Source organism: Pelobates fuscus, chromosome 3, assembly GCF_036172605.1.
Source record: "Pelobates fuscus isolate aPelFus1 chromosome 3, aPelFus1.pri, whole genome shotgun sequence".
NCBI classification, from domain to species: Eukaryota; Metazoa; Chordata; class Amphibia; order Anura; family Pelobatidae; genus Pelobates; species Pelobates fuscus.
This window is the reverse complement of record NC_086319.1, coordinates 10,534,499-10,546,937: the sequence shown is the minus strand read 5'-3', so window position 1 is coordinate 10,546,937 and position 12,439 is coordinate 10,534,499. Positions and strand designations below refer to the sequence as shown.

Here is a 12,439-nt window from a genome sequence, read left to right as displayed (position 1 = left end):
ATTGTCCAAAATTATCACAACGGGACACATTCTGGGAGAGACAGTACTGAAGAATCTCTTAGAAAACATTTCTACATACCAAGATTGTCCAACTTGACTCAGGCCATTGTACGTAGATGTGTAACGTGTGCTAAGAATAATGCAAGACAAGGACCAGTAAAGCCACCAGGAGTCCAGTTTATGGGGGGACTCCCCATGTCCGATCTACAAATAGACTTTACAGTGATGCCTAAATCGGGTGGACATCGTTACCTGCTGGTAATTGTGTGCACCTATTCAGGCTGGGTAGAAGCATGTCCTACTCGTACAGAGAAAGCAGGAGAAGTTGTGAGATTCCTGCTACGAGAAATAATACCCCGATATGGACTACCCTGTTCTATAGGATCGGACAATGGTCCAGCTTTTGTTCACCAGTGCCTACAACAACTGACTCATATGCTTGGTATAAAGTGGAGGCTTCATACTGCATATAGACCCCAGAGTTCTGGTAAGGTAGAGAGAATGAATAGAACTATAAAGAACCAGTTGGCTAAAATGTGTCAGGAAACCCAACTTAAGTGGAACGTTCTCTTACCTATAGCTCTATTGCGAATCCGCAGTACCCCTACCAGAAGGATGGGCCTCTCTCCTTTTGAAATTATGTATGGGCGACCACCTCCCGTACTTGGTAACTTAAGGGGGGATTTGAGTCAGTTGGGAGAAGGAATTACCCGGCAGCAGGTTGTAGAGTTGGGTAAGACTATGGAGGAGGTACAGAAATGGGTACAAGATAGATTACCTGTGAATATTTATCCCCCTGTTCATAGTTATCATCCAGGAGACCAAGTGTGGATTAAAGAGTGGAATAATGTACCGTTAGGGCCCAAGTGGAGAGGTCCTTATGTTGTTCTTTTGTCTACCCCTACAGCGATAAAAGTAGCCGAAGTGACTCCGTGGATACATCACTCCAGGGTTAAACCAGCAGCAGTCGATTCTTGGCAAGTTACAGCAGATCCAGAGAATCCCTGCAAGATCCGGTTGAAACGCACTACTCAGTCGGAGTAACGAGGAATTATTGTGGATTACAAATTTTATTGTTACAGGTGTGAGTGAGAAGGCCATAATAAAGCCTGTCCTCTTACCAACACATAGTGTATAAGCCAGGAAAGTCTCGAAGGGACACCTGTGAAGACGAGCAGGACTCCATTCCCTGCAGCCCTCACATCCTGGAAGCTGAGGTTCCATCGCACGGACGAAGACTGAGGATGACGGCGAAAGATGTGCTTTTGATTGTGTTTATTTATATGTGTTTTTATATTCAGGAAGGTAGAGGTACCGACACTCCTAGCTGTGAGGTATGCATTAAGACTACGAGAACAGGTAACCATATTTCCCAAACCCTAATTTGGCATTCACAATACGAGTGTAAAGGAGATGTATCGAGATGTAGATACTTAAATATAGACTATAGTGTGTGCCATTTAGGAGTAGGAGAACCTAAGTGCTTCAGTCCAGAGTATCAACCTCGTACAATTTGGTTGACTCTCAGGAATGGAGATCCTCAGGGGACCCTAATTAATAAGACGGTGTTAGAATCCGTACATTCTTCGGGTGTTCTGCTATTTGATGCGTGTAAAGCGATATCGAGTGGTAGAAAGCCGTGGAATGTATGTGGGGATCTTAGATGGGAGAGGACGTATGGGTCTAACGATAAATATATTTGTCCCAGTAGTAAAAATAAATATGTGAGTCCTAGATGCCCAAATAAAGACTATAACTTTTGCCCATATTGGTCTTGTGTGGGGTGGGCGACTTGGGGACAGACAGTAGACAAAGACATGATAGTGACTAAGTTGCCGACTAGCCCTTATTGTAAGTCTATGGAATGCAACCCAGTCCATATACTTATTAATAACCCCGACAAGTTCCTAGATAAGTATGGCAATTTATTTGGGTTTCAGATATACGGGACGGGTTTAGATCCTGGGACATTATTGTTTATAGGGATAGAGACTGATACGGTATCCTCCCAGACTCATCAAGTATATCATTCCTTTTATGAAGAGATGAGCATAGATAATAAGATCCCCCATAACGCTAAAAACCTGTTCATCGACCTAGCTGAAAGTATTGCCGGTAGTCTTAATGTTACCAACTGCTATGTGTGTGGAGGTACTAACATGGGAGACCAATGGCCTTGGGAAGCAAAGGAGGTAATGTCCGGTTCCGAGGCAGTTGACCAACTAATATCTACACAAGCCGATTATCATATGAGTGTTAGAGGTAAATCTGAGTGGAGATTAAAGACCTCCATCATAGGTTATGTTTGCATAGCAAGGAAAGGAATAATGTATAACACTTCTGTAGGAGAATTAACTTGTCTAGGGCAAAAAGCTTATGATGATGATACAAAGAATACAACTTGGTGGTCGGCTTCAAATGTCTCAGAACCATCAAACCCGTTTGCTAGATATGCCAATTTAAAGGACGTGTGGTTTGATCTATCCATCACATCTACCTGGAGAGCCCCAGCAAATTTGTACTGGATCTGTGGTAAGAAAGCCTATTCGGAGCTGCCACAGGACTGGGAAGGGGCATGTGTGTTGGGTATGCTCAAACCATCCTTCTTCTTGTTACCGATTGAAACAGGTGAGACTTTAGGTGTTAAAGTGTATGATGTGAATCATAGGAAGAAAAGGGGACCCATAGAGATAGGCACCTGGGAAGATAATGAATGGCCTCCCCAGCGTATTATAGACTATTATGGGCCAGCCACGTGGGCTGAGGATGGTACCTTTGGTTACAGAACCCCTATTTATATGCTCAACCGTATTATAAGATTACAGGCGGTGGTTGAGATTATCACTAATGAGACATCACAAGCGCTCAATCTTCTAGCGAAGCATAACACCAGGATGAGGACAGCAGTCTACCAAAATAGATTAGCCTTGGATTACCTATTGGCAGTAGAGGGAGGTGTATGTGGGAAGTTTAACCTAAGCAATTGCTGTCTTCAAATAGATGACGAAGGGCAAGCAATAGCTGAGCTTACTAGCCATATGGTTAAACTAGCGCATGTGCCTACTCAGGTATGGAAAGGGTACAATCCAAGTAGTTGGTTTGGTAGCTGGTATGAATGGTTTGGAGGGCTTAAGGCAGTGGTAGGTGGAGTCCTACTGATTTTACTGTTGTGTCTACTCCTACCGTGTCTTATACCCTTAGTAGTTAGATCTGTGCAAAGCCTGATAGGAAGTATAGCAGAGAGGAAGGCTGCTGCACAGATAATGGCGATATATAAATATAGGGCTCTAGATCAGGGAGAACCAATGCAGGAAGATGAATGTTGAAGATTCACATCATAAGATAAGTCTGGTCTGGTTCAAGGTAACTTGCGGTGTAAGCAAAACTAAGGTTATGTGATGCCTCAAGTAATTGTAAAATATCAAGAGGCATCAAAGGGGGGAATGTGGTGGAATCTCGGTAAAAATAAATTTAGTAGGCCGAGATTACCACGTGGCATGTGTACGTGCATATGCTGACGTATCGATCAGTTGGTTGCACGTGGCAAGATACGATCAGTAGTGTACGGAGCATGTGCAAGAATACAGGATGTAGTATTCCCCCTCCTCCATTGTGCTGGACAAGCCATGCGGTCAAACAGGAAGTTAATTCTTATTTGTGTTGATTGGTCAAGGGAATGTGCGGGTGGAGCTTAATATGGGAGGAGTTATATGCCTATATAAGGAGCCTGCACTATTGTCCGGGGCTCAGACTTTGCTGTATTTTGGTGACGCTAGTCCCTCTGAGTCCCGATCGGTGATCCAATAAAGAATCTCTTCCTTCCTGAAGAAACCTGTGTCCATCTCTCTGTGCTTGGCTTCCGTCAGTTTCTCCGGTATCATACACTCTCTCCCTTCTCACTTTATTTATAATGATTACACTCTCTCCCATGTCACTTTATTTATAATGATTACACTCCCTCCCTTGTCACTTTATTTATAATGATTACACTCCCTCCCTTGTCACTTTATTTATAATGATTACACTCTCTCCCTTGTCACTTTATTTATAATGATTACACTTCCTCCCATGTCACTTTATTTATAATGATTACACTTCCTCCCATGTCACTTTATTTATAATGATTACACTCTCTCCCTTGTCACTTTATTTATAATGATTACACTCTCTCTCATGTCACTTTATTTATAATGATTACACTCTCTCCCATGTCACTTTATTTATAATGATTACACTCTCTCCCTTGTCACTTTATTTATAATGATTACACTTCCTCCCATGTCACTTTATTTATAATGATTACACTCTCTCCCATGTCACTTTATTTATAATGATTACACTCTCTCCCTTGTCACTTTATTTATAATGATTACACTTCCTCCCATGTCACTTTATTTATAATGATTACACTCTCTCCCATGTCACTTTATTTATAATGATTACACTCTCTCCCTTCTCACTTTATTTATAATGATTACACTCTCTCCCATGTCACTTTATTTATAATTATTACACTCCCTCCCTTGTCACTTTATTTATAATGATTACACTCTCTCCCATGTCACTTTATTTATAATGATTACACTTCCTCCCATGTCACTTTATTTATAATGATTACACTTCCTCCCATGTCACTTTATTTATAATGATTACACTCTCTCCCTTGTCACTTTATTTATAATGATTACACTCTCTCCCATGTCACTTTATTTATAATGATTACACTCTCTCCCATGTCACTTTATTTATAATGATTACACTTCCTCCCATGTCACTTTATTTATAATGATTACACTCTCTCCCATGTCACTTTATTTATAATGATTGCACTCTCTCCCATGTCACTTTATTTATAATGATTACACTCCCTCCCATGTCACTTTATTTATAATGATTACACTTCCTCCCATGTCACTTTATTTATAATGATTACACTTCCTCCCATGTCACTTTATTTATAATGATTACACTTCCTCCCATGTCATTTGCCTTTATTTATATTTATTATCTATTCTTCCCTGTGTCGGCTCTCAGGACCTGGGCACCGCCATTTTGTTCTGCTTTCTCCATGATGTCTGCAGTTTGACTTTTGTGGGATTCCTTTTAATGATGGATTGGGGGTAAATCTGTCTCCCAACTGAAACAGAACCCTGCTTAACCTCCACCCATTGACTGCTATAGATATGGAAATTCTGTCCTTACTTTTCCTTATGTATTTTATAAAACTAGAGTACTAGAGATTGAGACACCGGGAGCTACATAGAAACAATCTAAATAAAGTTTATTTTTTATTTTTGGAGACAGAACAGCGTTAATCCTCAATGCTAGAATAAATTAAAAAAAATGTGTTTCTCTTTTTGTCTGCCGTGTTATCTTTCACGATTTAAACACACAATACACAATATATATCAAGCTGCTCGATCCTCCTTTTCCTACAGAGCACTTTAATCATGGAACGACCTCCCGCACACTTTCAAATCTTCCCCAGGCCTAAAGTCCTCTCTACATACCTCAAAACAGAATGTACCTGTCATGGTTGATTATATATTTCCTAGCTGTTCTATGTGACATTTAGTATATGTTGTGTATTAAAGGGACACTATAGTCACCAGAACAACTACAGCTTATTGAATTTGTTCTGGTGAGTAGAATCATTACCTTCAGGCTTTTTGCTGTAAACACTGTCTTTTCAGAGAAAATGCAGTGTTTACATTACAGCCTAGTGATAACTTCACTGGCCACTCCTCAGATGGCTGTTAGAGATCCTTCCTGGGTCACGGCTGCCTAAAATGCATCCAAACATTCAGCACTTCCTCCCTCTGCATGCAGACACTGAACTTTCCTCATAGAGATTCATTGATTCAATTCATCTCTATGAGGAGATGCTGATTGGCTAGGGCTGTCTTTTAATTGTGCTGGCTCTGCCTCTTTGTCAGTCTCAGCCAATCCTTTGGGGAAGCATTGTGAATGAATCAGGCTACCACTTCTGCTGATGTCAGCAGGCAGGTGTAAAGGAAACAGGGACAAAGTAAGCAGCTTCAGGCTTGCATACAAGTAAGATTTTACTATTTTTTTAAGAGAGGCAAGAGGGGGCCAGGGGGGCTAGATGGTGGTTTTAACACTATAGGGTCAGGAATACATGTTTGTGTTCCTGACCCTATAGTGCTCCTGTAATATTGTTTTTTTTAGTTTATTGTAGCCTATTGTAACAATGCAATGTGTTGTAGACCCAGTACATACTTGAAAACGAGAGAAATCTCAATGTTCCTGGTAAAATATTTTATAAATAAATAAAAATCTTAGACAGCAACTGCTTGTTGCAGTATCAGATGTGACCCAAGGAAGACCATTTACCTTTATTCTCCTGTTGCAGTTCCCTGATTTGACGGTTCTCTTGCTGGATCCCCAAGACTAATGTAGACCGAGGTCTGTGTCTGGCTACCTCATTCAGCTCTTGAATCTCCTCTTGATACTGGAAATAATTAGAAGTGAAACATTATTCCAAACGTGGGCTCTGACAAGCTCCCATTCACTCTATAATCTGCACGCAGCACGCAGCTGACACAGGGACTCCTGAGAGAAAAGGCTGATAAAGCACCAAATAAATGCTACACTTCTGCCATTTTTTTACGTTTTCGATCATAATATGTCTGACAGGATCTGTTTTTATCCATGAAAACATATTTCATTCAAAGAAGATTATGGCATCTCTCTGGGGTTTATTCATTAAATACCCAATTGTGCTGAATAAAAATCAGAGTGGAAACATTAGCTGGTGACATCATTGGAAACCACTCACACTGCAGCGGCTAGGGGTAGTAGTGTTGGGCACAGGGGGACCAACTTTGAGGTTAAACTGTTGCAAAAAGGTTTTACATATTGAAAAAAAGACTCCACGGGTAAATTCCGGACAATCAATTTGTTCGGGTGTGGATTAAAAAAAAACAAAAAAAAAACAATCAATATACATACAGCTGTTATCTTAGAAATTATCAGACCAACAGAACAGAATTGACAATAAAGGCCATTATTATCCATGCATATACAGAATGATTTATAATAGTATTGATTTGAGAATACAGCCATAAACCAAGACTTAAAGCATACTGGCAACTGTAAATGTAGTGGCTTAAAAAACTGGGTCAGTTCTGCCAGACTGTAAAAGCTAAAACAACTTTATAAAAACAAGCCCTAGCTTGGGGGAGGGGGGGAATGCACACACAAATGTTCTAATCTAGTGCATAAATACAAGACTGTATTACATAAATACATAAATACAAGACATGTAATACACACAGAATAGGAAGAAAACTGTAGCGGAGTAGAGGTATGATCCAAGGTAGCTCCGCTGGTAGACAGGAACAGCAATCCAAGACAGGTATAAAACAGGTAGCGTAGTTACAATCCCTTCCCTCCAAGAACTAGACGACACATAGCTTGGAGGTCAACTGTCAGCTTTATTCACACATTTGCTTTTATGTCTTTTTCCCATGCAAGGGAGGTAACTTAAAATATCCAATCACATCGTAGTCACCTCCTCTCCCTCTCCTCCCCTTAGATTAACAGTTAAGCTCATTAGTGGGAACAGAGTTTTCCCCAGTTTCTGGATGTCCCCTAAAAACAGGGGGTACGGTGACAAATGAGGGGTCCCCTGGTAGGTCTGTTCTGGGTGAGCAACATACTCAAAATTCACCCAGATCAGACCAGGGGTTCGGGAGTTAAAGCCATTTAAAGATTTGACCGACTGCAGGGATTCGGTAGCCGAAAACAGCTCCATGGATTCTGGCCCTGTAGTCGGTCTGTTTCACTGAACAAAAAGTACCGAACATTTCAGCCATCCGGCTCTAATCTTACGTTCGGATGAATCCCCTAGTCTGGGGGATTCATCCTACCGAACGGCGGGCCGTTCGGCAGTTTGAATCGTGCGTTTTGGTGGTCCTGGAGGTCTGAGCGGTGTCTGGGTAGTCGAGCGTCCGATTTTAGTTCCAGACGCTCGACGACCAAACACCGCTGTTCGGGAGTTAAGATGGCCGCCGCCACGTGGGGATTATGCGAACGGCGGCCACCCACGAACCCAATTACTGTACTTGTAACATTGTTTCCCTTCTATTAAGGGGAGGCACACGACCACAGCAGGGTGGTCTTGCATTCGGTACTTTCAATCGGTTCCCGAACCGGCTAAGGGTTTCTGGTTCGGGAACCGATTACATTAACATGCTGTTAAAATACAAGGTACATTCAGGGACATGTAGTCCAAATACGATATAACATTTTAGGTCACAGTCTCTTGTGGCTGCTTCTGCCACAAAAACCCAATCCACATATCCTGTTGTTATTACTATTATGCACTAAACACTGGGCTGCAGTGAACTGAGAACTGAACGGCAAACCAGAGGTGAAAGAGCAGCCGGGCTATGACAATATCTGGGGATTCCAGATCAGCATATTTCATTCCATGTACACACCTTCTCAGTGGGCCTCACCTTCCTTTAAATGTGCCAATCTTAAATTAGTGTAAAATAGATCTATAGTTTTTGGTGACTATAGTCACCAAACCAACTTTAGCTTAATGAAGCCGTTTTGGTGTATAGATCATGCCCCTGTAGTCTCATTGCTCAATTCTCTGCCATTTAGGAGTTAAATCACTTTTGTTTCTATCGATGCAGCCATGGAAACACCTCCCCTGGCTGAGACTCACACAGCCTGCATTTAAAAATGGTTTCATTTTCAATCAGATCTTACTTGCTTTAGATGTTTTTATCTCCTGCTCTTTAAATTGAACTTTAATTACACACAGGAGGCTCCTGCAGGATATAGTAAGCTATTAACAGAGTAGGAGATAAGAAATTCTAAAGTAAACAGAACTCGCAATAAAGGAAGGATAAACATTAGATAACTCTTTACAGGAAATGTTTAGGAAGGTTGTGCAAGTCACATGCAGGGAGGTGTGACTAGGGCTTATAAACAAAGTGATTCAACTCCTAAATGGGAGAAAATTGAGCAGTGAGATTTCAGGGACATGATTTATACACCAAAACTGCTTTATTAAGATAAAGTTAGTTTGGTGACTATAGTGTCTCTTTAATTACATCATAGTGTAGATAATAGTCATTGAGTGTCGAAGTGTGCTACATCAATGGAAGATTACCATGGTGCAAGCAGCATTGCTCCCTTGTGTAAGTACAGACCTGCTGCATTGCTTCAACACGTTTGTTCAGCACGGTAGTTTGTTCAATCAGTGATTCAGCTTCGCCATCGTGTTTGCGTAGTCTCTCCACCAAGGCTTTAGCATCAGCCAAGACTTTCTCAATTGTGCAACTCATTTCTCCCTATAAACAAAATCAATGGACACACTGTAATGTTACAGAGGCTCAGTGACTGGAGGACAAATACATAGTAACAAGATGTGTGAAAGGGGCCCCAAGTATCAGAGACTGTGAGACTAGCTGTAGGTGAGTAAAGGACTAGTACTTAGTATGTAGGACCGACAATGAAATGCATTTTACTGTTCAGTGAGTGAAGGGGAGGGGCGGGGGGACTGGCTGTCGCTCAGTGAGGGGCGGGGGACTGGCTGTCGCTCAGTGAGGGGCGGGGGACTGGCTGTCGCTCAGTGAGGGGCGGGGGACTGGCTGTCGCTCAGTGAGGGGCGGGGGACTGGCTGTCGCTCAGTGAGGGGCGGGGGACTGGCTGTCGCTCAGTGAGGGGCGGGGGACTGGCTGTCGCTCAGTGAGGGGCGGGGGACTGGCTGTCGCTCAGTGAGGGGCGGGGGACTGGCTGTCGCTCAGTGAGGGGCGGGGGACTGGCTGTCGCTCAGTGAGGGGCGGGGGACTGGCTGTCGCTCAGTGAGGGGCGGGGGACTGGCTGTCGCTCAGTGAGGGGCGGGGGACTGGCTGTCGCTCAGTGAGGGGCGGGGGACTGGCTGTCGCTCAGTGAGGGGCGGGGGACTGGCTGTCGCTCAGTGAGGGGCGGGGGACTGGCTGTCGCTCAGTGAGGGGCGGGGGACTGGCTGTCGCTCAGTGAGGGGCGGGGGACTGGCTGTCGCTCAGTGAGGGGCGGGGGACTGGCTGTCGCTCAGTGAGGGGCGGGGGACTGGCTGTCGCTCAGTGAGGGGCGGGGGACTGGCTGTCGCTCAGTGAGGGGCGGGGGACTGGCTGTCGCTCAGTGAGGGGCGGGGGACTGGCTGTCGCTCAGTGAGGGGCGGGGGACTGGCTGTCGCTCAGTGAGGGGCGGGGGACTGGCTGTCGCTCAGTGAGGGGCGGGGGACTGGCTGTCGCTCAGTGAGGGGCGAGGGACTGGCTGTCGCTCAGTGAGGGGCGGGGGACTGGCTGTCGCTCAGTGAGGGGCGGGGGACTGGCTGTCGCTCAGTGAGGGGCGGGGGACTGGCTGTCGCTCAGTGAGGGGCGGGGGACTGGCTGTCGCTCAGTGAGGGGCGGGGGACTGGCTGTCGCTCAGTGAGGGGCGGGGGACTGGCTGTCGCTCAGTGAGGGGCGGGGGACTGGCTGTCGCTCAGTGAGGGGCGGGGGACTGGCTGTCGCTCAGTGAGGGGCGGGGGACTGGCTGTCGCTCAGTGAGGGGCGGGGGACTGGCTGTCGCTCAGTGAGGGGGGGGACTGGCTGTCGCTCAGTGAGGGGGGGGACTGGCTGTCGCTCAGTGAGGGGGGGGACTGGCTGTCACTCAGTGAGGGGGGGGACTGGCTGTCACTCAGTGAGGGGGGGGACTGGCTGTCACTCAGTGAGGGGGGGACTGGCTGTCACTCAGTGAGGGGGGGGGGACTGGCTGTCACTCAGTGAGGGGGGGGGGACTGGCTGTCACTCAGTGAATGGGGGGGGACTGGCTGTCACTCAGTGAGGGGGGGGATGGCTGTCACTCAGTGAGGGGGGGGATGGCTGTCACTCAGTGGGGGGGGACTGGCTGTCACTCAGTGGGGGGGGGGACTGGCTGTCACTCAGTGAGGGGGGGGACTGGCTGTCACTCAGTGAGGGGGGGGACTGGCTGTCACTCAGTGAGGGGGGGGACTGGCTGTCACTCAGTGAGGGGGGGACTGGCTGTCACTCAGTGAGGGGGGGGACTGGCTGTCACTCAGTGAGGGGGGGACTGGCTGTCACTCAGTGAGGGGGGGGCTGGCTGTCACTCAGTGAGGGGGGACTGGCTGTCACTCAGTGAGGGGGGGCTGGCTGTCACTCAGTGAGGGGGGACTGGCTGTCACTCAGTGAGGGGGGACTGGCTGTCACTCAGTGAGGGGGGACTGGCTGTCACTCAGTGAGGGGGGGATGGGCTGTCACTCAGTGAGGGGGGGACTGGCTGTCACTCAGTGAGGGGGGGACTGGCTGTCACTCAGTGAGGGGGGGACTGGCTGTCACTCAGTGAGGGGGGGAGGCTGACTGTCACTCAGTGAGGGGGGGGACTGGCTGTCACTCAGTGAGGGGGGGACTGGCTGTCACTCAGTGAGGGGGGGACTGGCTGTCACTCAGTGAGGGGGGGGACTGGCTGTCAACTGGCTGTCACTCAGTGAGGGGCGGTGGACTGGCTGTCACTCAGTGAGGGGGGGGCTGGCTGTCACTCAGTGAGGGGGGGGGACTGGCTGTCACTCAGTGAGGGGGGGCTGGCTGTCACTCAGTGAGGGGGGGGGCTGGCTGTCACTCAGTGAGGGGGGGACTGGCTATCACTCAGTGAGGGGGGGACTGGCTGTCACTCAGTGAGGGGGGGGACTGGCTGTCACTCAGTGAGGGGGGGGACTGGCTGTCACTCAGTGAGGGGGGGGACTGGCTGTCACTCAGTGAGGGGCGGGGGACTGGCTGTCACTCAGTGAGGGGCGGGGGACTGGCTGTCACTCAGTGAGGGGCGGGGGACTGGCTGTCACTCAGTGAGGGGCGGGGGACTGGCTGTCACTCAGTGAGGGGGGGCTGGCTGTCACTCAGTGAGGGGGGGCTGGCTGTCACTCAGTGAGGGGGGGCTGGCTGTCACTCAGTGAGGGGGGGCTGGCTGACACTCAGTGAGGGGGGGCTGGCTGTCACTCAGTGAGGGGGGGTTGGCTGTCACTCAGTGAGGGGGGGGGACTGGCTGTCACTCAGTGAGGGGGGGGACTGGCTGTCACTCAGTGAGGGGGGGACTGGCTGTCACTCAGTGAGGGGGGGACTGGCTGTCACTCAGTGAGGGGGGGGACTGGCTGTCACTCAGTGAGGGGGGGGACTGGCTGTCACTCAGTGAGGGGGGGGACTGGCTGTCACTCAGTGAGGGGGGGGACTGGCTGTCACTCAGTGAGGGGGGGGACTGGCTGTCACTCAGTGAGGGGGGGCTGGCTGTCACTCAATGAGGGGGGGACTGGCTGTCACTCAGTGAGGGGGGGCTGGCTGTCACTCAGTGAGGGGGGGCTGGCTGTCACTCAGTGAGGGGGGGCTGGCTGTCACTCAGTGAGGGGGGGCTGGCTGTCACTCAGTGA

At 47.7% G+C, this 12,439-nt stretch overlaps 1 protein-coding gene across 1 annotated transcript in view; it reads right to left on the bottom strand.

The window, feature by feature from the left end:
• Nucleotides 1-12,439, bottom strand: part of FGFR1OP2 (FGFR1 oncogene partner 2) — a 31,853-nt gene that overhangs the window by 18,014 nt on the left and 1,400 nt on the right. Inside the window, exons 2-3 of the mRNA XM_063446694.1 lie at nucleotides 9,189-9,329; nucleotides 6,355-6,472 (exon numbers count right to left, since the gene is read on the bottom strand). Coding sequence (XP_063302764.1) covers nucleotides 6,355-6,472; nucleotides 9,189-9,323 — 253 coding nt within the window. The 5' untranslated portion in view covers nucleotides 9,324-9,329. The remainder of the gene's footprint in view (nucleotides 1-6,354; nucleotides 6,473-9,188; nucleotides 9,330-12,439) is intronic.